The 26,478-nt window shown below is 46.7% G+C and overlaps 1 protein-coding gene across 1 annotated transcript; it reads left to right on the plus strand.

The window, feature by feature from the left end:
- Nucleotides 1-1,435: 1,435 nt before the first annotated feature.
- On the plus strand, nucleotides 1,436-26,214 carry ANKLE2 (ankyrin repeat and LEM domain containing 2). Its single transcript, XM_058531166.1, has 13 exons — nucleotides 1,436-1,637; nucleotides 8,238-8,711; nucleotides 11,055-11,249; nucleotides 12,516-12,709; nucleotides 12,789-12,977; nucleotides 15,680-15,802; nucleotides 17,628-17,694; nucleotides 19,583-19,755; nucleotides 20,688-20,794; nucleotides 21,952-22,142; nucleotides 22,564-23,209; nucleotides 23,893-24,024; nucleotides 24,438-26,214. The coding sequence occupies exons 1-13, from the start codon at nucleotides 1,451-1,453 to the stop codon at nucleotides 24,628-24,630; spliced, it is 2,871 nt and encodes a 956-aa protein (XP_058387149.1). The 5' UTR covers nucleotides 1,436-1,450; the 3' UTR covers nucleotides 24,631-26,214.
- Nucleotides 26,215-26,478: the final 264 nt, after the last annotated feature.

Raw genomic sequence — 26,478 nt, forward strand, 5'->3', positions numbered from 1 at the left:
GACAAATTTTAACTGGTCTGGTGAGTGTAAAGGAGTATTTCATTGTGGCTTAATTTGCATTTCACTCATCCTCAAATTCACTGACTCTCTCTTCTTTTGTGCCCAATCGACTGTTAATCGACCATCCAATAAATTTTTCTTTTTACCAAGGATGTCAATTATATTTCTTTAAGTCTTTGTTTTTCCATTTTAAAAGTTAATGTATAAATCACAAAGAGTAAAATTTACCCTTTTTATTGTACACACCTGAAAGTTTTGACAAGCATATGCAGTTGGGTGAACACCGCCACCATCAAGACAGAGTGCTTCCATCAGTCCCTAAAATTCCCAGGTCACTTTACAGTCCACCCTCCCCGGCCCGCGGCGACCACTGCTCTGCTCCCTGTCCCTTCGCGCGAACGTCAGACAAATGGGATCACAGGGCATGGAGCCTGGTAAGACGTTCGGCACAGCTGCTTCCATCCATCCCTCCGGGAAGCCCTCCGTGTCCCCAAGGCCAGGGTAGTGAGAAAATACGTTAACTCAGACTAAAAAAATAAAATCCGACAGGCCAGCTAAAGCCAGACAGAAAAAGCTGCAAAGTTAACAGGAAACATTTCTCCCAAGCACACGCTGCGGCTGGAAAGTCTCCTGCTTTCTTCCCACGGAGAAACTCGTCTCTAAATTCTCAAGCAGCAGACACTGCGACGTTTGAAAGTGTCAGTAAAAATAAAACACACCTCGGCCGCTCTGACCCCGCGGAGCAGTCCCGGTTCCCGGGGGCGGGGCCGGGCCTTCCCAGGGGACCCGCAGGCCTGGCCGCCGGCTGAAGCCCTCCCGGACCCTCCCGACCTGCAGACTCACCTGCCGGCTCGGCGCCTCGCTGCCCGCCGCGGCCCACGCGGGAACGTCGGTGTCGGCGCCGGGCCCCGGTCCTCACCTCGGGGGCGGCGAGGGACACGCGACGAGGGGCCTCGGGGTCGGGGCTGCAGGGCTCGTCACCGGCCCTGCCTCACCCGTCCCCCCGGGGCGACCCCGGCGCGGCGAGCAGCCCCCTCCCACCCGGGACCCCGTCCCGGCGACCCCGCGCCTCCCAGAATCCCCCCTCAGGACTCCGCACCCCTGGGGACCCCGCCCGCCTGGGGACCACAAGCCCACAGAACCCCGCTCGCCCCTGGGCCCCGCCCGCCTCTGGACCCCACGTCTCGGGCTGCCCGCGCCACTGCCTGACGGTGCGCTCTTGCGCTCCGCGCCGCCAGGGGCCGTGGCCGCGTCCTTCGACGGGCCGCCGGGCGCGAGGGCGAGCGCCCTGACCAGCGCGTGAGCGCCGACCACGCGCAGGCCGCCACCGGGCGGGGCGCCGTCAGGCAGTGACGCGGACAGCCCAGGACGCGGGGTCCTGAGGGCGCGCGCCTCCTCGGCGGCAGCGGCAGCGGCGGCGGCCGGGCGGGCGGCGGCGGCGGCGGCGGCGATGCTGTGGCCTCAGCTGGCGGCGGCCGAGTGGGCGGCGCTGGCCTGGGAGCTGCTGGGCGCCTCGGTGCTGCTGATCGCGGTGCGTTGGCTGGTGCGGCGGCTGGAGAAGCGGCCGCGGGGCCTGGGCCGGAGTGGGGTCCGCGACCCCCTGCTCTGCGCGGCCGCGGGCCCGGCCCCCGACCCAGGTAAGGCCCGTCCGCTAGTGGACCCGCGCCCCACGCCGGCTCCCCTCCCCGGTCCCCCTCCTTTTCTCCCAGACTCTCCCCTCCTCTCCCCAGACCCCCTTCATTCGTCATCCCGGGTCGTTTTCCGTCGCCGGGCCCTCCTCCTCCCCTTTTCCCCGTTCCCCTCCTCCCCAGGCCCCCCTTGTCTCGCTATCCTGGGCCCCTCCCTTCCCCTCTCTTCCTCCCTCTGCGAGTCCTCCTCCTTTCGCCGCCCTGGGCCCTCGCAATGGCCTGAGTGTGATGTTCTGGGAAAAGAGCTGGGGTAAAACTCAGCCGTTCTCAGCGGACAGACCGTGGAAGAGCTGTGAGGCTGGACGCTCCGGTGCCGAGTCTCTCGGCAGTTCTGCTTGTTCGCTTGTGTTTGAATCCCTGATTTGACTGAGAAGCCCCTCTTCCGTTTTCCCGCAGTCTGTGCTTATTTCTTGCGCGCCGCTCACCCCTCTGTGTACAGGCTTACAGGCGGTGTGCGCCCTGCGTGCATCCAGGGCGTCCTCGTTCACATTTCGTTCACTCTCTTGCCCGAAAATGTCGTGTCTTTCTGCAGGGTAAACAGGAGTTTCTCTAGTCTCAGGATAGTAAGATGAAATTTATTAGCAGAAGGCAAAGTTGATGACCTCACCGTGGAATCTAAGGGCTAAAGGGGTCCTTGGGGTGACTTATTTATCATGTTCTGGTTTTACAGCTGAGGAAACAGGCCCCAGGAGGGTGTGGCCGAGATAACACGAGGAGGAGGCTGAGGCCAGCCGGGGATGTAGGCTTGTTCACACCAGGTCCAGCTGGCCCTCCGTCCTGTTGGGTTGGTGATTGTTGTACTTTCTCTCATCCCCTTAAGAATGTTTTAAGTGGCAGCTCTAGTAAATAGCGTGCTGATTTTCCACTTACACTGTCAACACTGTCAACAGATTCAGTGCAGGACACGGAGACTAAAAAGTACCCAGACACTAAAGCTAAAGGACGACTGTGGCCAATAGGGTATGGGGCTAGGAGATGAGAGTTTGGAGTGTCTCTTTTCATTAAAAATTTGTCTTTAATTTTTAAAGCATTTTAGACTTATAAAAAATTATAGAAATAGTACAAAGCAGATAAACACATGTAAAAAGATCTTCAACATCACGAACCAGCAGCAAAAGACAGATTAAACCTACAATGAGATATCACTACACACCTATTACAATGGCTAAAATAAAAAATACCAGTGTTACTAAATGCTGAGAAGCTGGGTCTCTCATTTACTGCTGGTGAAACTATTAAAGGTGCAGCGACTCTAAAATCAGTCTGGCATTTTTTCAAAAAATTAAACCTGCACTGCACTCCTGGGCATTTATCCTAGAGAAATGAAAACTTATTTTCATGCAAAAACCCATATACGAATGTTTACAACTTTTTTTGTAATTGCCAAAAACTGGAAACAGCCCAGATGTCTCTTGGAGGTGAGTGGTTAAACAAACTGGCACATTCACATCATGGAATGCTACTCAGCATTGAAATAGAAGGAATTGTTGATCCCCTCAACAACTTGGATGGATCTCAAGGACATTATGCTGAGTAAAACAAGCCAATCCCAGGAGGTCTATAGTGTATGATTCCATTTATATCACATGCTCAAAATGAAAAAAATTGTAGCAATAGAAAACAAATTAGTGGTTGCCAGGGGTGGAGGATGGTGGAGGAGATTGGATGTAATTATAAAGGAACAGCAGTAGGGAGATCTTTGTGGTGATGGAACAGTTCGGTAATTGGTTATGAATCTGTATGTGTGATAAGCGGTCATGGAATTATATACAAAGACACACAAGAAAAGAGTGACTGCAGAAACTGATGAGGTGCATGGTCTGCTTCATTGTGCTGTGTGAGTTTCTTGGTTTGAGTAATGCAGTACAGTGTGTAAGAGGTTGCCATTGGGGGAAGCCAGGTGATGGGTCCCCAGGACCTCTCAATACTATTTTTCAACTTTTTGTGTTTGTAATTGTTCAAAATAAAGAGTTAAAGAAATCTTGTATACCATTCACTTAGATTCGCCAATGTTAGTATCCTACATAATCATACTATAAGTAGGAAAACCAGGAAGCATTATCCCATCTGCAGACCTAACTCAATTTCTTATATCTTAATGTCTCTGTCTATCAGTCAATCGAGGTCCTGCAGATACTTCCAATTCTAGCCCAAGAGTCAGCAAACTATGGCCTGCTAGGCCAAATCTGGCCCCCACCTATTTTTGTAAATAAAGTCTTTTTTTGTGTGTGTGAGGAAGATCAGCCCTGAGCTAACATCCGTGCTAATCCTCCTCTTTTTTTGCTGAGGAAGACCGGCTCTGAGCTAACATCTATTGCCAATCCTCCTCCTTTTTTTTCCCCCCAAAGCCCCAGTAGATAGTTGTATGTCATAGTTGCACATCCTTCTAGTTGCTGTATGTGGGACACGGCCTCAGCATGGCCGGAGAAGCGGTGCGTTGGTGCGCGCCTGGGATCCGAACCCGGGCTGCCAGCAGCGGAGCGCGAGCACTTAACCGCTAAGCCACGGGGCTGGCCTGTAAATAAAGTCTTATTGGAACACAGCCACACTCTGTTGTCTATAGCTGTTCTTGAGCGTTTGAGAGAATTTATGGCTCAGAAAGCCTCAAGATTTACTCTCTGGCCCTTTATACTAGTTGGCTAACCCCTACTCTAGCCTCCCCCTCTGCTTATTTGTAACTCCCTTCTCTGTCAGTGAGGAACCTGGCTCTCATTAGCCACAATATATCCACTTATTTGCTGAGGACACATAAAATAGCTTCAGGGTTGCTAACCTATACCACTGTGGAACACACCTACCAGCCAGAGTACAGTCGTTGTGTACCCTTCATTTTGTCTTCATTTTGTCTTCATCGTCGGAGTATATAGTCACATGTTACTGTTTTTCACAGTTGCTAGGTTAGTTCTCCCCCACCTTGAGTTGAGCTCATTTGTTTTGGTTTGTATTCCACTTGGGAGTCTCCCCTCATCTTTTTGATTTTTTGCTTTTTTGGTTTTTTTCCTTTTTTTTCTTTTTCCCCCACAAAGCCCCGGTAGATAGTTGCATGTCATAGTTGCACATCCTTCTAGTTGCTGTATGTGGGACTCAGCCTCAGCATGGCCGGAGAAGCGGTGCGTTGATGCGCGCCCGGGATCCGAACCCGGGCCGCCAGTATCGGAGTGCACTCACGTAACCGCTAAGCCACGGGGCCGGCCCTATTTGCTTATTTTTTGAGTACGTGTAGTACGTGAATCACAAACATGTCTTTGAAAGTCAGAACATACAAACTTATATTCAGAAGTTCTGCTCTCCCCTGCCCTGGGCTCTCTGTCCATTCTTCCTGTCCAGTTCCCACCTATCTCTACAGGTAAGCAGTCTCATTAGTTTCTACTTTATCCTTTGTTTCTTTTGCACACGTGAGCAGATACTTGTATCTTGTATTAAGAATATTAGTCACAGAGTGTGTATTTTGTTTTTATTAAAATTGATTTTCTGGCATATTATGTATTCTGCAAGATTAGTAAGCCTGTGTCACTTGACAGCTTACTAGCTGCAGCTGACATTTATGGATTTGTCAGTGGTACACACTTTACATGCATTATTTTATCTAATTCTCATTACAGAAGTAGAGCTGTTATTATGTCCATTTTATAGATGGGGAAACTGAGGCTTAGCGTTTACATAACTTGCCCAAGTTCACACAGTTAGTGATATAATGTAATGTAATTGGTCTGTGTAGGGCTTGCTTGGTTGCAAGGGCAAAAACCGCCTTCAAGCTGCCCACGTTAGAAAGGTAGCGTTAGAGTAAAGACACAGGGATGGTATGAAAAACAGAATATTGTCAGGAATGGATGCAGCTCCTCTCTGTTTATTCATAGCATCTGCCCCTAATGCCACCCCCCATGCTTTGCCTTGCATGTGGCTTTGACCTACCCTGTGCCTTTCATATGAGTTCCTTATCACTGAGCCACTTCTGTTTGTCTTATATCCAGGTACACGGAGAATCCACTTAGGTTCTCTCCCTGGGTGGAATCCTGTGGTCAATAGGCCTCCCCTTTCAAGTTCTTTGGCAGCTTCAGAGGAGGCTATGCAATACATTCATTGTTTAAAAGACTAACATCCAGCGGTTAAGTCTGCGCGTTCCGTTGCGGCAGCCGGGGGTTTGCTGGTTCGGATCCTGGGCGCGCACCGATGCACCGCTTGGCAAGCCATGCTGTGGCGGCGTCCCATATAAAGTGGAGGAAGATGGGCATGGATGTTAGCCCAGGGCCAGTCTTCCTCAGCATAAAGAGGAGGATTGGCAGATGTTAGCTCAGGGCTGATCTTCCTCACACACAAAAAAGACTAACGTCCCCTTTGCAAATAAGTAACAGCCATTTTTGAAATCTTGGAGTTGGGTGAGGGGAGGTGGCATCATAAAAAGTTTTAAAAAAAGAATTACGCAAAAACAGATAGGATAATATAATGAGCCCCTTCTGCCCATCATCCAGCTACAAAAGGTATTACTATGTTGTGAATCTTGTTTTTTATCTGTCACTGCTCCCTGTGTTTTGCTCTCCTGTTGGAGTAATTTAAAGCCAATCCTGGATATCCTATCATTTCGTCTGTAAACACTTCTTAAAACCCTCTCCAGTCAGGCACTGTGTAACGACTTTTCGGTCAATGACAGCGGTCCCATAAGATCAGTACCATACAGCCTAGGTGTGTGTAAGTACACCCTATGATGTTCACACTCAATGAAATTGCCTAACGATGCATTTCTCAGACTATATCCCCATCGTTAAGCAGTGCGTGACTGTCCTCTTTGGTTTCAGTGGTATAGTCAATGATTAATGTATGTCCAATTTTTTCTTGATCCCCTCTCCTCTGAGTTTTTCTTCTTTTTTTTTTTTTTTGTTGAGGAAGATCAGCTCTGAGCTAACATCAGTGTCCATCTTCCTCTACTTTATATGTGATGCCGCCACAGCATGGCCTGATGAGCGGTGTGTAGGTCCACGCCTGGGATCCAAACCTGCGAACCCAGGGCCACTGAAGCAGAGTGCGTGAACTTAACCACTGCACCACTGGGCCGGCCCCGAGTTTCTCTTCTTTGTCTCCTATCTTTTAAGCCTTGGTATTATTCAAATTCCATTTTAGGCTCACTGTCTTTTTGTATGTTCTTTGTTATCCTTGGTTTAGTCTCTTGGTATCATAACCGCCATATATATGCTGATGACTTCCAAATCTGTGTATCCCATTCTGAACTTCTTCTAAATCTCAGACTTGAAAATCAGAATGTCCACTTGGTGTGCAACAGATGTTTCTACCTCTCAAGGCCTAAATCTCCGTTTGTTCTCTCTCTAATATTCTCTGCCTCAGGTAGAATCACTTCCTAGGCATCTAGACTGGAAATGTAGGTATTATCCTGGGCCGACTGTAATCCCTCAAACCCCTCCATGTAGCATCTAATCGTCTGTCGTTAAGACCTCCTGATTTTCTAGTCTGAGCCCTCGTCTCCAGTCCCATGACTGCAACAGGGGTCTTGCCCTGTCATTTCTTACTTTCTCCCCAGGTTCTAGCTGACCACGCTGAGGCGTGGACTCCGTAGATTTAACTGCTGTTTCTCCAAATACGCTGATTAAAGCTCCAGCTTCAGTTCAGATACACAGTTTGTGGCCGTATAACTTGAACAAGTTACTCAGCTTCTCTGTGATTTAGGTTCTTCATCTGTAAAGTGGGGGTGAATAATGGTGATACCTACCACACGGAGTTATTGTGACTATCAAATAATTTAGTGTATGCAGAGTGCTTAGAATAGAACCGGGTGGTCCGGCCCCGTGGCTTAGCGGTTAAGTGCGCGCACTCTGCTACTGGCGGCCCAGGTTCGGATCCCGGGCACGCACCAACGCACCGCTTCTCTGGCCATGCTGAGGCGGTGCCCCACATACAGCAACTAGAAGGATGTGCAGCTATGACATACAACTATCTACTGGGGCTTTGGGGGGAAAAGTAAATAAATAAATAAAATTAGAATAGATCCGGGTGCATGGAAAGACCCCCCAAAACATTAAACATTAGCTGTTTGTTATTAGTATTAACAAAATGACTGCCAGAGCTATCTATGTGGCTCTTCTGTTTAAATCTTTGTGTGATTCCCCATCATTTTTGGAATAAAGTGCAAGTATATCTGTAGGATAAGTTTCTAGAGTTGGAGTTTTGATGGATATTGTCCAGTTGCCTTCCTTGGGATTTGTTCCCAATTACACGCCAACTAGCAGTAAATGAGTATGCCTGTTTCCCCAGTGTGCTTCCCCACCTAGAGTGTTCATATTATCATATCACATAATAGCACTAGGTTATAAGATCCTTATCCAAATGAACTAGAAGCTGCTTATCTTAATTTTGTTAAGGTTATTATAGATTTGGAAACAAAAAACTTATGGAAATCCTCAGAGTTCATAGACTCCAAAGAATATGGAGAAACACTGGATTGAAACGAAACTTTGAAGCTAGCTTTTTTGCCACTTTTTTTTTTTATTAGAAAAGATGTACTTATAGCCATTGAATTGATTTTTGTTGTCTTGGGCCTAGGTGAAATGACAATGGATGCCATCTTGGCTCGACTGAAACTCCTGAATCCAGATGACCTTAGAGAAGAAATTGTCAAAGCTGGATTAAAATGTGGACCCATTACATCAACTACAAGGTTCATTTTTGAGAAAAAATTGGCTCAGGCTTTGTTAGAGCACGGAAGAACACTGCCTTCACACCCTACCAACCACGATGCCCCAGGTGCCACATCTCTCAGCCAGGACACACAAGAGATTTTGAAGTCTGCTGTAGGGAGCCAGGCTGAGCAGGTCAGCTTTTCTGAAGACCGAGATTTTGGTTATAGTGTGGGCTTGAACCCTCCGGAGGAAGATGCTGTGACAGCTAAGACCTGCTCGGTGCCCTTCAGTGCTGCGGCTGGGGTCGATGGCCACAAAGCCGTGGTGAGGGCCTCTATGGAGCCACCTCTGTATTATGGGGTGTGCCCGGCATACGAGGATGCCCCAGCGAGAAATGGTAATGTGACAAGCGCGTGGTGTCTGGTACACAGGTGGTGCGTGGAGACAGCAGGGGGACTCACAAACTACACAGGAGAAGAAAAGATCACCCTCATCTCATCACCCTAAATTAATCATTAGCTTTTTTTTTTTTTTTTGGTGAGGAAGATCAGCCCTGTGCTAACATCTGCCAATCCTCTTTTTTTTTTTTTTTTGCTGAGGAAGACTGGCCCTGGGCTAACATCCATGCCCATCTTCCTTCACTTTATATGGGACGCCACCACAGCATGGCTTGCCAAGCAGTGTGTTGGTGCGCGCCAGGGATCCAAACCGGTGAACCCAGGGCCGCCACAGTGGAACGCAAGCACTTAATCGCTTGCGCCACCTGGCCGGCCCCAATCATTAGCATTTTTATATAGAACTTTCCTGAATTTTTTGTAAACCTATATAAGGAGTTTTTAAAAATTAAGAAAATTGGATTCTATGAGATATACTTCACTTAAAAATATTTTTTTGCTGGCTACCATTGATTAATCATCTCCCTCCTTTTTTTTATTCATCATAACCTGAATACCATTTTTTTTTTTTTGTGAGGAGATCAGCTCTGACCTAACATCTGCCAATCCTCTTCTTTTTGCTGAGGAAGACTGGCCCCGGGCTAACATCCTTGCCCATCTTCCTCCACCTTATTTGGGACACCGCCACAGCATGGCTTGCCAACCGGTGCGTCAGTGCGTGCCCAGGATCCGAACTGGCGAAGCTGGGCCGCTGGAGGGAGCACGCGCACTTAACTGCTTATGCCACCAGGCCAGCCCCCTGAATACTTTTTATGTTAATGAATGCAGATGGCTAATGAAGGTGTAAATAGTTAAAAACATCAAAGAATTTCAATTTTAAACAAGATTAAAATAGATAGCCGCAGCCGGCCCTGTGGCTTCGCGGTTAGGTACGCACGCTCCGCTGCTGGCGGCCCGGGTTCGGATCCTGGGCGTGCACCGACACACCACTTCTCCAGCCATGCTGAGGCGGCGTCCCACATACAGCAACTAGAAGGATGTGCAACTATGACATGCAACTATCTACTGGGGCTTTGGGGGTAAAAAAAGGAGGATTGGCAACAGATATTAGCTCAGAGCAGGTCTTCCTCAGCAAAAAGAGGAAGATTGGCATGGATGTTAGCTCAGGGCTGATCTTCCTCACCAAAAAAAAAAAACAGCATTGGAAAGAATTAATGAAAAGTTGATGTTGATTAGAATGTCAGAAGTTGCATAGTATCATTATTATTATTATGTTATCATTTGTGATGGTACCCAAAAACAGGAGATTGCTTAGACGTATTATGTACCATGAGTAGAATGGATATTATTCAACCATGAGAATTTTAAAGAACATTTAGTGACGTTAGAAATGGCCAGGTTGCACTTTCTCTTTATTTTTAATCTTTATTACTATGAAAGTTGCTTTTTGCAAAAAAACTACATAAATACTGTATATATTATATGTACAGAATAGAAAGTAAAAGTGTAATTTCTTTCCTCCTCCGCACTCAAATCTTACTCACTAGAAGGAATCACTTAACTGTTTTTGTGTGTCATTCCTGACCCTGCTCTGTTTTACTTAGAAGTATAAATTAAGATTGTTTTATTTTTAATATATTTTCATTTAAAGTTAACATAAATATATATATAAATGTACATTATTTTTATAAAAATGGTAAGTAGAAGTGTTGGGTCAAAATGTATGTGTTTTTAAAATCATGAAAGCTACTGCCCTCCAAAAGGCATAACCATTCACTGTGTATGAGTAACTTTTCCAGTCTCTCTACAATACGGTATTGAACTCACATTTATCTATTTAAAAAGCAGGTATCTTGTTGCCATTCTGTCAGCTGTACTGCATGTTACTGAACTTTCCTATTTGTCTTTTGAATAAGGTAAACCTCTATCTTGTTATGGGTCGATTACCTTTTTTATATGGTTATAGTCTATTTGTATTTATTTGATGAATCACTTGGTTATATCTAGTGACCATTTTTATTGGGCAGTGGACATTACCATTCTTCTGTTATATCAGTTAAAAATTTTTTCTCCCTGTCTATCATTTGTATTTTCATGTATGTATAAAATATGTCATGTTATTTATATCCACACATATATATAATCAAGCTTATTAATTGTGTTCTTTTGGTTAGCTAAGGCCTTTTTTCTTCAAGATTAAAAATCTATAATATTAATGTGAGAGAAAAATCAGACAACTGGGAAACAATTGTTTATTATTAAACCCAGGGCCTTCGGGTGTGATTTAAATGACAGTGGCCTCAGTTATTCATCTTTAATTTTCCTTTGTTACTTTTCCCACGCAGAAAGGATTCATGTTTATGAAGATAAAAAGGAAGCGTTGCAAGCTGTCAAAATGATCAAAGGATCCCGATTTAAAGCTTTTTCAAGGAGAGAAGATGCAGAGAAATTTGCTAGAGGAATTTGTGACTATTTCCCTTCTCCAAACAAAACCTCTTTACCACTTTCTCCTGTGAAAATAGCACCACTCTTTAGCAATGGTGGGTTAAAATGTAGACCATATAACTGTTCACATCTTGGCATTACTATCAGATTTACCCCCAGGTATTTTGTGCCCTCTTTCCTGAATTATGGTAACTGGTTTCCTCCACCTTTGAGAGAAGTCCAGTTTGCTGGGGAGTAGAGAGCTGAGGCCCAGGCCGCAGAGCAGCCGAAGAAGAATGGGTCAGTTGGCTGTTCTGGGAAGGACCAGGGACCGTGAAGGTAGAGGTGATGGGGGTTAAGTGGGCCAGGCAGCTACTCCAGGCCCCGAAGCTGATGAGGTCATGGGAGAAGCAGTGAAAGGACCACTGATGCCCCTTCTATTTTCTTTGTCTCGCTTTCTCCCTGCTGCCTGTTGGATTCAGGGGCTTTTTTGGATGCCAAAAGCAGTCTGTTTCTCACCTGAAGGTACACCTACTTCTAGGACTGTGGCACCTGCTTTGACCCAGAAGATCCTGTAAAAGTTGGGCTCGCCTGCAGGAGCGATCCAGCTGCAAATGCAACCACACCCACTCCCTGCTCAGAACCAGGACCTTATGAGGGGGCCTTTGCAGTCAGCATTGTGCAGAACCCTGATGGTCTTTAACTTTGGCCAAGCCTCAGTCTCGTCCTCCCTCAGAGCTCACGGTTATCCTGCTTCCCAGGCTCTCAGGGGTTCCAGAGGAAGGTGCCCTCTCCTTGCAGACGCCTGGCCTCCAGTCGAGAGTCCCATCCACCGGCTTCCCTCTGTTCCCTTACTTGGCCTCACACAGGTGCTGCTTAGGTAGAAACTGGAATGATGTAAACTGTTGCAGGTTACCCTTTTCCCAGTTTGTGAAAGTTCTCCTTGAGAAGATTGCTTTCGTGCATTCTCAGATGTTGTAATTAAACGAACAGAAATCACTTTTGGCTCACTCTGCCTTTATGGGAATGCTCTGTGCGCTTTGCAGATCTTGTGTCAGTGCTCGTGGTGCTCCTGTGGCCACGTGCCCTCATCCCTCCTCCACCCACTGAGACTGATCCTGCTTTCACAAAGCCTTTCCTAGCTGGAGTCCAGTCGGGTCTCGTTCGTCTTTCACTCACATGCTATAGCAGTGTGTGTGCGCCACGGTTGTAAGCTGGGACATACGTCCTTCTGCTACTTATTGTAATTGTTTCTTATCTGTTAACTGCCAACTAGATTGTAAGCCTCTGTGGGATTTTTATCGCCCTGAGTGTAGCACATAGTGGGTGATGAGAAAAATGTTTGTGAAATTAAATGTTCTTAAATTGTCTCTTAATGACAGATGGTTTGTACTTACCTGAGTCAGAAACAGTAAACAAAGAGCGAGCAAACAGTTATAAAAATCCCCGTACACAAGATCTCACTGCCAAACTTCGAAAAGCTGTGGAGAGGGGAGAAGAAGACACCTTTTCTGATCTTATCTGGAGTAATCCCCGATATCTAATTGGTTCAGGGGACAACCCAACCATCGTACAGGTAATCCTGCTTGCAGCATCGTTAGCATCAGAAGACTGGTTGACAAAGATGAAACTCAAAATCTGCGGTGTTCTTTCAGGAAGGATGTAGGTACAATGTCATGCATGTTGCTGCCAAAGAGAATCAGGCTTCCATCTGCCAGCTGACTCTAGAGACCCTGGAAAACCCTGAATTCATGCGGCTTATGTACCCGGATGACAACCCGAGCATGCTGGAGAAACGCATTTGTTACATCGTCGACCTGTACCTGAACACTCCTGACAAAATGGTGAGTGTGCCTCCTCCTCTCTTTTCTGGTAGAAGTTACAGTCAGTCTTAAAACAAGATTAGTGTTCCTACTATGTGAATATTTACTGTGTCCCTGCACTGCGTCAGCATGCATGTGGAGGATCAGAGAGGAGACTCGCATTCGTTGAGCTCAGAGAGTTTAGAAAGATATAGAAGATAAGCCCTGCTCACACATGAGAGGTCCACCCCACTGGGCAGGGTACACGTGGATGTTGGCTGTGGACAACGTTGCTCCAAGGACACTTCCCTCCTGGCTTTTGTCAAGAGAGGCCCAACCTGGGCTTTGGAGGATTGGGGAATGCCAAAAAGCTAAAGAGAGAAGAAAGTAAAAAAGTTTTGGTACCTTTTATTTTTGTGTTCTATGTATATGGTTCCCCTACCCACACACTTAACATGACACTAGGAATATTTCCTGTGGGGTTAAAAATTTCAAAGAGATGGTTTTTAATGGCACATAAGGCTTTAGTAAGGATTCCTGAAGCAGAAGTTGCACATGTTTTATCATGTAAAACCCAATGATGGCGTAGAGCCAAGAATTACAAAGTCAGCAAAACCTAGGAGTCTAGAAGGTTGTGGTTGGCAGGAGAGGGAATAAAAGAAGCATATTGGAGTGGAGCATAATTTATTATTTCATAATACATATTGAATATGATGCATTAAACTGCAGAATTGGAAAGAATGACTTTTAAATTAACAGGAGGAAAAAGGGGGAATAGAGATAAATTTGACCAAACTAGCAAAATTATAGAAAGGAGTAAAAGAAAAAACAATGGTTACATAAGCAATAGTAAGTGTAAAATAGGACAGAATGAACAAAATCAAAGAATATCAGACTAAGTGTGAACAAACTCGATCAGTAAGGATGTCTGATTTGACTAGAGCACATTGTCAGGAAGTGACGATGTGACGTAGAGCTGTGTGCCCTATGGAAAATACACGCTCTTTTCTTAATGTCTGTGCAGTACTCACAGAAAATGTACCAAGAACACTCAGTAAATTCCTGAAATTAGGTGTTACAGGTCACATGCTCTATTCATAGCCCCCTAAGAGTAGGAATCAGTTAAAGCATTGACCACAAATCCTTGGACTACTTAGAAAGCCCAGGGGCTCACCAGAGAATGTGGTGTGAATGAGAAGTGGGTCTAGTCTCAGACCCAAAGCCTGCTGTCTGCATAGGAGCAGAAGTTCCTGGCAGGGGTGAGGGGAGAGGTTGGGGTCAAGTTTGTGGAGCTTGGAGCAGATTAGAGATGGGTGTTATGTGGCACGAGGAAGATGAGCGGCCAGAAGGAAGTAGGAGTGCTGAGGGCTCTTTGAAGTCTGATACTCCAAATGCCAAGTGAAAACAGTTGGCCCTGATGTGCAGCGACCTCTGTCCTCCGCAGGCCAGATAGGGGAGGTCTGGCTGTTACACAGAGCTGGAGTTGTCTCAGGCAGAACGTGAATCAAGAAAGGCTTAGTTTAGAGAATGCACTGGAGCAGGGCCAGCAAAGTACAGCCCATTTTTGTAAATAAAGCTTTATTGGAACACAGCTGTGCTCATACTTTATATATTGTCTGCTGCTGCAGAGAAAGGCAAAGTAGGGTAGTTGTGGCAGAGACTGGATGGCCTCAGAGCCTAAAATGTTTACTATCTGGCCCTTGACTGAGAAAGTTTGGTGACCCCAGGCAAAAGGAGAGGTGCATCAGAGAGCTGTCGTGTGGGCAAATGCCGAGACCTTTTCTGGTTCACGTGGGAAATTGTACGAGGTGGTGAGATTGTCCTAGAGGATGTGGAGCAGGGCGTAGGAGCTGACTTGAGGATATTTGCTTGCAAATATGGGGTCGCCTAGTGGAGGGTGGACTGGAGCTGGGAGTGTGAGCCAAGGCAGCAAGGCCCCTCAGGCGTCTTGGTAATCTGGACAAGAAGCTAAGGGGATGGCAGCCTTGGCACACAGAGGGATGAGTGACCTGCCAGGGGCCTTAGAGCTGGAATCTGCCCTCCTCGGTAATCACAGGTGGACTGCAGGGCCGTGTTTCTGGCTCTGGTGGTGGTGAATGGGTTCCGTTTTGGGTGTGCTGCAGTTGAGCCTGTGGCCATCCAAGTGAAGATGCCCAGAAATGGTTGGCTCCACAGCTCTTAGGCTCAGGGGGCACTGTTACCCTAAGGCCCTCTTGGTCTGTAGGCAGCCGTTGAAGGTGCAGCTGTCGGGATATTGGGGAATGGTACCACCAAGGGGAAGTTAGTTGGAGCATTGAAAAGCAGCTTGGAGTCAGGAGTGGAGAGTTTTATTTACTGCAGTATTAGCCACTAGAGAGGGTTTTCTTTAAGTACAGACCAAATTCATAGACTTTGCTTTATTCTGGATGTTGCTTTCATCTGTTTCACTTTTTGAGCGTTGATTATATGACATTATACCAGGCCCTGAATTGTTAAATACGCCCCAGCTCAGTTGTAAGCTCCCCACCGGACCTGAACACCCAGGCATTAGACACACAGCAACTAGGGCACTCTGCTGGGCTCAAGCTCTGGCATAAAGTGGATATGTGCTAGTATGCCAATTATTTTTCAGTTATAAAAACAATGTCTTTTTATGGTGTTTTGTTTTGGAGGGTTTTGTTTGTTTTACTAAATACCTATTTTAAAGCAACCTTATGAAATAAAGTGTAAATAAGAAAGGTGTTCTTCCTCTGCACCGCTCTTAGGTCTATGACACACCATTGCATTTTGCTTGCAAGTTTGGGAATGCAGATGTGGTCAGCGTACTTTCTTCACACCCTTTGATTGTAAAAAACCCAAGGAATAAATATAATAAAACACCTGAAGATGTAAGTACCTATAAGTAAGTATGTACGTACCTATTAAAATGCCATTACTGTATAGTGTTAACAATGAAAATACATAAAATACAGTCTATATCACAGCTACTGTGAAGTCACACATAACTCTGTGTGAGTGTGTTTGCCTCAGGGGCACCTTAGAATCCTGATTGCTGAGTAAAAGGCACTCCGTGAAGAAGATGCACCTATAGAGCAAGGAGGGCGTGAACTGCCCCAGTTTGCTGGTTTTATTTTCCTGAAACTGGCAGTAACTTCTCAACAGTTCACAGTCTTTTATCAAGTTCCCTCTGTGCACACCTCAGTTGACCAGGGTCAGGGAGAACAACAGAGGTAGTGGTAATGATGATGCTGGTGGTGATGATGGTGATGATGATGGTTGTGATGGGGATGATGATGATGATAGTAATGGTGGTGATAGTGAGGGTTATGGTGGTGGTGGTGATGATGATGACAGTGGTGATGGTGATGATTATGGGGATGATGATGGGAATGATGATGGTAGTGTTGATGGTGATAATGATGGTGGTGGTGATGATGATGGTTGTGATGGGATGACGATGGTGGTAATGGTGGTGATGGTGAGGATTATGGTGGTGGTGATGAGGTTGATGATGCTGAAAGAAGCTGGCATGTGTTCAGCTCATTCTGTACAAGGCACTGTCCTAAGCCCCCCCTGCATTCTCAGCCAACCCATACAAGCCTTATGAAGCAGGCCTTGTCGTGATCTATATTGACAGTTGAACAAAATGCGCCTTAGAAAGGGCACAGGTGCATCTGTGCCTATGAGATGGAGAGGGAAATGGACCTGGTAAGAACTGAAGGACAGGTTGATTTATACGATACCTTGGAGCTGTTAGCTGACCTGGACCTGCCAGCGTGTGGAAGCAGAATGTGTAAGGATCCTACTCTGGTAGTGAAGCCTCTTTGTAGTTGCTATGGTTACATAAGTAGTGACCACTTTCTGTAGAAAGTTTAGAATAGACATAGACAAAAAGGATAAAATTCACCAGATAATGCTACAGCTCAGAAATTACCATTATTTTACATATATCTGACTCACTTTTTGTGTGCATATGTATATTTTTTCAATATAAGATGCTATTTGGTAACTGACATTTTTAAAGCATTTGACATCTCACAATCAGTTACAGACCAAAAAAAGTACTTAGTTTTATTAATTGCAGGGTACACTATACAGCTGTAGTTTGTTTCTCTCACAGGCTGGCAGGAGATGGTAATTTTGTGGTTCCTTACTTCTTATTTGAAAGTTACTGGATTTTTTGTTGTTTCTAGCAAAAACGTGTTCTGGTCACTGCAGTTCTCCAAGGGCAGAGAAAGTTGATTCCTGTAGTTGCAAAAATAAAACATTTGTGTTCCATGCTAGATAGGAGTTCTGTGTCAACCCAGCCAAACAACAACAAACAGGACCTCAGACAGTGGAACTCATAGAACTGAAAATTGTAAGCGTTTCTGCATGTCTCTGCTCTGACTTGATAGTGCACTTTAAGGTTTCCTTTCCTTGCAGAAAATCAGAAAATGTAGAGTAGCTCGAAGAAAGAAAACAAAATTCACCCATAATCTGAGGTGTGTTTTTCTTGTCCTGGTCCCATAAGCTTTTACAAAACATTCTAGAAGAAACATTGTACTGTTCGACACTTGTGTTTTGATTGTGGGCTTTAAGGAAATATTCAGCATTAGGATACTATCCTTGTTTTGTTGACTTTAAAACTAGCTTTTATAAAATCATTTTAATGATAAGAAAATGTGATAAATTAAGATTTAGAGTGTTCACTTACTCTCTTTTTATAAATAGGTTATTTGTGAAAGAAGCAAAAATAACTCTGCGGAACTGAAGGACCGGATTAGAGAATATTTAAAGGGTAAGGTGGGGATCAGCACCTGGAGCTTGAGGCCCATCGCTGGGAAGGTCCTGGACAGCGTGCAAGCCTGGCCTTGAGTTCTGGGGAGGGGAGCAAAGGGTTGCCTGTGAACTCCTCTCGGAAGCCCTTCTCAGGGTTACGTTTTCTTTCCTGAACTCCCCAGCTCTCGCATTCTACCTGTTTTCATGTCATCTGTCCTTTGAAGCCTTGAGCTTTTCTGAGAGACCAGGTTGTCTGTCATTTGACTGTTGCTCTGATCTTACCCCTTAATCTCTGCAGGCCCCTCATGCAGCAATGTCTGTAATCCCATCTCCTCAGTACAGCCTGCAAGTCCGCAGAGAAGAGAGCAAGAGGGGCCATCCCAGAGCCCCTTGGTTGGTCAATCAGTTGGTTTGTCAGTAGCTGCCTGTCAGCTCTTTGTTTTTTTTATTTTTTTTATTTTTATTTTTTGTGTGTGAGGAAGATCGGCCCTGAGCTGATATCTGCCAATCCTTCTCTTTTTGCTGAGGAGGACTGCCCCTGGGCTAACATCCATGCCCATCTTCCTCTACTTTATATGGGACGCTGCCACAGCATGGCTCGACAAGCGGTGCATCGGTGCATGCCCAGGATCCGAACCGGCGAACCCTAGGCCGCCGCAGCGGAGCGCGCTCACCTAACTGCTTGCGCCACTGGGCCGGCCCATGCCTGTCAGCTGTTTGATCTGACGCCCTGTGCATCAGCCTGCCTCCCTACCTAGCCCTGCCCTCTCCTTGGGAAAGCTGGGATGCTCCTCCCTCAGCTCCCTGGGCAGTCCCTACCCCTCTTGCGGCCTCACCAGCCCTGTATCTCATCACTCTAGACCTAGAGTTGAATTACAAGCTCAGCTTTTCAAGACCGTGACCTGTCGGGACAGGCCTTCTTTTTCAGGTCTGGAGGTTCACCTCAGGTTTCTGGGGCCTTGTTCCTCTGGTCAGGAGCTTCCAGGACTTGGCATCTGTGCCTCCTAGCTTGCAGGCTTCAGGAGTGTGGAGATGGCTCGTTTCAGAAAGGGGTTGTCCCCGCTGCCTTCCTCTGTTGTTTCCAATGAGTTGGAGAAGATGGCAGCAGAAGTGCCTTTTCTTGCCGTCTTTAGCCAGAAGTCTGGTGGTCCTGCTCGCCAATGACCTTGCCACAGATACTTGGCGCTTTTTGACCTCTCCTGTTTGCCTGTCTTTCCTTCTCTCTTGGTTTCCATTCCTGTCTGAATCCTGTTGGTCTCCATTTAAAGCAGAGGTTTGCAGGTGTCTGTCTGGCCTGTCTGCTTTTGTGAATAAAGTTTTATTGGCACATGACAGCCACAGCCATGCGTTTGCACGTTGTCTCTGGGCGCTTTCCCACCGCACCCTCCCAGTGACCTCACTGCACTCTACCTTTGTTCTTCCCAGATTTCACATCAAAGTGTTGTTCCTGGTCTGAATAGAGTTGTGTATTCAATGATATAAAATTGTAACATACAAAAAAGAATAGGGAATTGGGAAGGGAGAAAGGTTAAAATGTAACTTGTTTTTAACATCTCTCAAGCTCCCACCTATGCAAATCTTGTTCACACAGGTCCGTCCTCTCAGTCCTTTTAAGTATCTGGGGGTGAGGAAGTCTTCGCTGCTCCCCCTTCGTTTTTTCTTATTTTCTTCCCAGCAGAGGAAGAACGCAGGGCTCCTTAAGTGAGTCTGGCACAACTGGCCTCTTGCCCAGGTCCTTCAGCTCCAGAGCTTTTGCAGCCCTTCTACTGTTACTGTCGTGGAATCACATGCAAAGCCCGGGGTGTAATGAACGCGTTGTTTCTCAGGCTGTGTACCCAATGCTGGACACATCCACTGAGGTGAGGAGCCGCCTGAGCAGATGCATGTAGCCCTGGTGTCTCCTCTAGGTCAGTACTACGTACCACTCCTGAGAGCAGAGGACACGTCTTCTCCAGTGATCGGGGAGCTGTGGTCTTCAGACCAGACGGCCGAGGCACCTTACGTCGGCCATGGTGGAGGCAGCCCCAGAGACCCCATTTTGACCCTGCGAGCCTTCGCAGGGCCCCTGAGTCCGTCCAAGGTGAGCTGCTGTGGAAGCTTCTGAAACCGGCTCCTACCGGTCCCTGCCAGAAGTGGTGGGTGTTCCAGCCTCTTTGCTTTGTGCTTGGTTTTAGAGACCGGGTCCCATGGAACCCCAGTGAGTTGGCAGTGAGGCTTCAGCACATTTGCTGGAGAAACAAGAGTGTCTTGACCCCATTCCTCGCTTGTTAGTCAGGGTGGACGTGGTGGTGAGCCTATACTTCAAAGTGAAGTCCCCTGGGCTGACCCCCCATGCATCGTCCCCTAGTTCTCCTGTCTGTGCTGGTGGCCCTTCTCACAGCACACTGCCAGTCTAGCTAGGCTGTCCATTCCAGTATTGTCGAACTTGTATTGTCACTAGGAAACTTCCATTTGCAAACTCTAAAGTTCACCTTCTGGACTGAGGGATTTCATACACTGATCTGTGTGTAATCTTCTTGTTTAAAAATGTTCTAAATAATTAGTTACCTGCAGCTATAAAAATGTCTCCAAAAACCACTGATAATGGTTAGGATTAGATTCAGTTGCATAAAACATAAAACTGTAGTAAGCATGACTTAAAAGCATAAAGATTTGTTTTCTTCTCATATGATGGGAACACGACTTGAGGCCTCGGGGTGGCAGCTCTGCGGTGTCTACCTCAAGGCCAGGCTTCATCCTCGGGGCCACCTGGTACAGCTCTGACCCTCAGAGCCCAGCCCGAGCCATAGGAAGAGAGAGGGGCCCCACCCTTATGGAGCCTTGCCAGAAGTCCCTCTTCACCTCCGTCAGAACACAGCCCCGTGGTCTCTTAGCTACAAGACAGGTGGGCATGTTGCCCAGGAGGAGGAGAAGGGACACTGGGAGACGTCCAGATGGCTCTGCAATGCTGGCCATCTTATGTTGCCCGGCAACTTGGTGCATAGCATAGCTCAACACATTTTCTCTTCATAGGCAGAAGATTTTCGCAGACTCTGGAAAACCCCGCCTCGAGAGAAAGCAGGCTTCTTTCACAATGTCAGAAAATCGGACCCAGAGAGAGGCATTGAGAGAGTGGGAAGGTACTTCAAGGGCATAACACGAAGTGACAAAGAGCTGGTGTGGAGTCCTTTCCTATGCTATTGCTTACATGTTGATCAAGGAGGAAACTCTCATTACAGCTGCCTTCCCAGTAACAGTTCACAGGAGGCGTTTACCAGGAAATTTTAAACTCTTCTCATTAAGGTCTAACTCCTTGCAAATATTGCACACACTGCAGTTTGTGTAGCAAAAGTGTCCGTGGAAATGGCTCCCCCAGACGCAGCTTGTCTCCGGGAGTCAGTGAGTCGTACGAGGTGCCTACGGCAGGGGTTTCCTTGGCAGTGAAGGAAAAATAAAACACAAGAGGCAGGTGTGGCTGTAAACTACTAGTAAAAAAAAGTCCCCAGGGGCCGGCCAGGTGGTGTACTGGTTAAGTTCACACGTTCCGCTTCGGTCGCCCGGGATCCGCTGGTTTGGATCCTGGTCGCAGACCTACGCACCACTCATCAGGCCATGCTGAGGCAGCGTCCTATATAGAAGAGCTACAGCTCTACAACTATGATACACAGCTGTGTACTGGGGCTTTGGGGAGAAAAAAGGAAAAAAAAAAGAGATCGGGAACAGATGTTAGCGGGGGGCCAATCTTTCTCAAAAAAAAAAAAAGAAAAAAAACTTTAAAAAGTCCCTGAAAAGCATTTTTTCCACAGTCAAGAAGCTGAATTATGCTGTAATCAAATAAAGCTTCTTTGAATTGTTTTAGAACTTTTTCTCAAAATATGTGCCTAGTTTCAGGTTTACAACTTGAACCTGAGAAGGGCTTATATATTTTTATGTGCCTGGCCAAAACCAGAATCGTGTCCAAATTCATATAGTTGTATGAAAACACAAAGGTCCGCCTGTCTGTGGAGTCTGCTTAACCTTCTGCCTCTAAAGTTTGTTGGTGTGAATGGAGGTTTGGTCGCCATCTCCTTGGCTCGCTCCGTAAGGTAACAGAGCTGCGTGGGTGAGACTGTCGGGAGTGCTGCCTCAGAAAACGCAGAGAGCTAGTTTAGCCTCAGTTGAAGATAACTGATAAAATGTGACCAAGACCGTAGGAGGTGGTTCAGCACTTCTAGCATTAAGTGCTGCTTTCTGTGCAGTCAGTTCTGTGAGTTTTTGTTCTGGTTTCACAAATGACCGATGCACTTTATTCTTGCAGGGAGCTGGCTCATGAGCTGGGGTATCCCTGGGTCGAGTACTGGGACTTTCTGGGCTGCTTTGTTGATCTGTCTTCCCAGGAGGGCCTGCAAAAACTAGAAGAATATCTCACTCAGCAGGAAGTGGGCAAAAAGGCCCAACAAGACACGGGAGAAAACGAAGCCTGCTGTCAGGAGAACGCCTCTGCCTTTGGTAAGGGCACACAGCACGTCCATGGGCTCTCAGTACTCAGACCAGGAAGTGAGTTGTGTGAACGAGTGACCACCTGCTGCTGCTCTCTGCTCCTCGTGTTCTGAGCGCCCCCGGCATCCTAGCAGATCAGATGGGAGGTACCGGGTGCTATCCCGTCCCCCACATGTGCCTGCCCTTGACCTTGGCTGTCTTCTCATTTTCCTGCCTTTGAGGGAGGAGAGCTGGGCCTGGAGGCTGTATTTCTGTTTGTAAGGTCCTGCTTGCCTTTTCCAAGGAGCACTGCGGGAGGTTCTCTGTTCTAGAATCTGAGGCGGTGGCTCTGAAGGAGAGAGGGGTTTGTTGCTGGCTGCAGGGATTTGGGGTGGTGCTGAGTGGCCCTCTCATGGGTTCCTGCCATCCACAGCTGCTTTCTCCCTCACAGCCCATCGTAGGAAGTGCAGCAATTCCATTTCTGTGAGGGCGTTTCTAGATGAAGATGATGACATGAGCTTGGAAGAGATTAAAAATCGGCAAAACACAGCTCGAAACAACACCCAGCCTACAGTCGATGTTTTTGGAGACTCACGGTGTGAAATCCTTCCCTTGGAGCAGAAGACAAACCTTATAGAAGCCTCATCCTCGACCAGTTCCCACAGCAGCAGAAATGGGTTTTGTAGTCCCCTGAGTGGCAGCAAGACCCTGAGTGGGAAGAGGCCCAAGGCCCCGAGCCAGGAGGAAGCCCTCGTGGCACCTGTCTCCAGCTTGACTGTTGAGTTTGATAAACTGAATTTGCAGAATCTAGGAAGTAGCTTTTCTAAGACAACAAGTAAAAATCTGAAAACCAGAGATAAGAAGACCCTGACATCAGGAGTGGACGGAGTAGAAAGTGACTCGTTAGAACCTCCTCCTGACAAACTTGGAAATAGCCAACTAAGGACAGAAAGTGAAATGTCAGCCGGAATTGCTAAGATGTGCCTGGGTCCCAACAGTCCCCGGCACGAGGCCCAGCATAGCTGCACTTCTGTGTTCTTGGCGCCCTCGAGGGTCCCCGCCATGAAGGAGGCCGGCCAGAGGCTCTTTCTTTTTGGGTATGAGTTGGGCGTGTGTGCGCAGATGTGATTGTGTAGGAGTGGGATGTGTGCACACGTGTGACGTGGAGCAGTGAGGTGTGAGCACGTGTAACACGGTTGTAATTCTCAAACCTTTTCTCTGCCCACAACCTGATTGGATGTGCACTTGCAGGGTCACCTCTGTCATGAGTTTGTAGCTTCTTGATGTCCTCAGTGGTCTTCCCAATGGGTAGGAGACAGCGTCCTCCTTTCTAGCTCATCTTTCCGTCTACTGTACTTCTCAGGGAAGTCATTGCCCCCAGAATGACTGGAACCATCCTAAGTATTTAGTTTGTTTTAGGAAGAAAGACTGTCTTGGGGTCAGTCTCCCAGGTGATGGACCATCCCCAGCCTTCTGGTTGGTTGTCTTTGGATGTGAAATGTGCAGGCATAGGTCCCGGGTCCTGGCGACTCTTCTCCGTCGCCTCCTCCACTATTTCTGTGGGACAGTGTGTCCTCTCTGCCACCTTAGCCTTGGCTCCTCTGTAGCCTGGATCACAGCCCCGACAGCTGGTGCCTGAGGACCAGACGTGTTTCTGCACGCTGTTCTGTTCCTGTGCTGGGTTCTTGAGTTAAGAATAAGAATGCATTGGTGTGGGAAGTCTGTGCTTTTAATCACACGTGTCCGCTTTTTCTATCACTGCTTTTTTTGTGCCTTCCAGAGAGGAGCCATCAAAACTGGATCAGGATGTTTTGGCAGCTCTGGAGTGTGCAGACGTGGACCCTCTCCAGTACCCAGCTGTGCACAGATGGAAGAGTGCTGTCCTGTGCTTCCCGCCCTCCGACAGACAGAGGTACTAGTGGACCCTGGAGAGGAAGGTCTGTCTGTGAGTTAGGGGTTGTTGGTAGCTAGCTTCTGGAACTCTCTGATTCTGACTCATATGAACATAGTGGTTCACCTAGAACACTGGCAGCCCTGTCAGTCAAGCTAACGTGTAGCTCCCCCGACATGTGGCCATGGCTGGTGGCACAGGGTGAGGGTGCAGGGTGGAAGCAGTCGGGATTCTGGTCAGGGTCATGGGATTCCTGTGGAAAATTGTAGGAGCTTTTAATCTTCAGGGCCCATGGTTCTGAGGTTCGAAGCTCCTCTTCTCAGAGCCCCAGTGGTCCCCTGGGGCTTGGGTGCGGGGCCCAGGTCCTGTCAGCGGCCTCTGCTCTTCCTGCATACCCCTCACCGTCTGCTGATGGACCTTTCTTGTTTCCTCAGTTGGCCAAGCCCGGCACTGAAGGGGAAGTCGAAGTCTCAGCCGCCAGAGCTCGGTTGCCCTCACAGCTGCAGCCCTGGGAAGCCCGGCCCCGGCCCCCACTCCCCTGGCCTGGGCAGCCCTGGGCGCTACAGCCCCGCAGATGGGGGCCGCCTTCGCAGGATGGCTCGCCTGGCCCAGCTTGCCACCTTGTAGGGCCAGTGCACACTGCTGGGGCTTGTATTTCAGTCTTCATGTTTAAAGAAAGAAGGGTAATAAGTTAATTGCGAAAATTTCACAGGGAAGAATATGTTCTGATTAATTTATTAATCTTCGTTTTGAGAGTAAAAGAGTTTTAGAAAATGCAAGTATTCTGTATAAAATTTAGATTTTTGATATTTTGGGAGAACTTGAAAGCAAACTCAGATAAAAATATTCTGAAAACTGTCAGTGTGGTAGTGATACAGGCTTCAGTTAGCCATTCCTGGTTGACATATAACAGAGGAGGGTACTAAGGCAGTTTGTGCCAGAAAGTCCGAGTGAGTGCCCGAGGAGGGGTTGGCTGTGTTGGCAGCAGCAGCACCTCACTTCAATTCAGTTCTTAAAGATGAGTTTTGTGCCATGTTCCTTTTTGGGGAGGGTCTTTGACTTTCTAGTTTGTGATAGAAAATCCTCTTTGCTTTGCCAGTTGATCCCAGTTGGTTAGACGAATTGATAAGGTGGATGGATGTCCAGAAATAAATGAACCTTGACTGTGTCTTAGACTTGCAACGATATTTATGATTTGGGTCATTAAAAACATTTTAATTAGTGACCAGAATATAAAATTATCTTTTCTCTTGGAAAAAATCTAGCCCTTAGAGTCGTGCAGATAGTCACACAGAACTCACTAGCAGTCACCAGAAGGTGTTTTTTTTTTCTGCCAGCACTTGAGCTTTCACAGTGATCTTGATTTAGTTGCCAATATAGTGGTAATAAAATGATCTGTGAGTTGTTCTCTAGTTTTGAAATTCATCCTATATTTTAGAATTCATTTCAATTGGATTATAAAAGAGCGTCGTGTTTTACTACAGAAACGAGAGGTTGACTTTTGACAGCTTTGAGTCCCAATTCATTGACTTGAGCATGGTTTAGTTTAGCCTTCCCCTTGGCTGTAACCTTCTGGAGGGTCTTTGCACGGAGCCTGGGACCCACGCAGTGCCGTGCGCCTCGAGGATGCCGGAGACCAGAGACCAGACAACAGAGTGAGGGCTGATTTCTTTCTGGGTGTTACAAACGACACAAGCAGAATTCTCTGAACATTTCCAGTGTTTTCTCCAAATGAGAAACTCCACCAGTGCTTTTGCTAACTTCAGTGCCTTTTATAAATCATTTTTGATTTTTGTAAACTTGCTTTTTGAGAATAGACAGTGATACTAAATAGGTGTGAGATCCTTTTTTGTTCGTTAAGTTTTGTTCATAAAATTTCTAAACTAAAACTTGTATTTAAAAAAGCTTATTTCTTTTATGTGATTACAGGAGACAGGTCAGGAGTATGGAATCAAGATTTAGATTTTAAAATTCAAAAAGTTGTTACACAGGGTGTTTCCACTTGTGTAGCAGACAATCTAGATATGAGATAGAAAAATACATTCTCTTCTAAAAACCAAACGGCCTTTTTAAAAGGCATCTTTGTTCTCAAAACTCAGAATACAGTTTTATATTCACAGTAATGATCTGTTTTCTCTAAAATCTTACCATACTGTCCTGTATATTGTTGTAAATATTCAGGTGGAAATTAAAATAGTGTTTTTGCCCTAATTTTGCAGACTGCTGTTACTGTTTTCTTAAGTTCTAGGCCTCTTTTGACTATTTCTCTGTTCATTTATAGAAGGTGGCCCTGATCCCAATGAATGCATTATCATGTGCCCTATGGTGATTTTTATGGTCTTTTTTAAACTACTTAATGAAATAAATTATTTTTAAAACCATGTGCTAATAATTCTAAGCTTTCAGAAAGACCTCTCTCACCTGTGCCTGGGCAAAATGCTCGTTAGTAAAATCTTAAGCATTTTTTTTTTTGAT

The sequence above is a fragment of the Diceros bicornis genome, chromosome 35 (genome assembly GCF_020826845.1).
Source record: "Diceros bicornis minor isolate mBicDic1 chromosome 35, mDicBic1.mat.cur, whole genome shotgun sequence".
In the NCBI taxonomy this organism is placed as follows: Eukaryota; Metazoa; Chordata; class Mammalia; order Perissodactyla; family Rhinocerotidae; genus Diceros; species Diceros bicornis.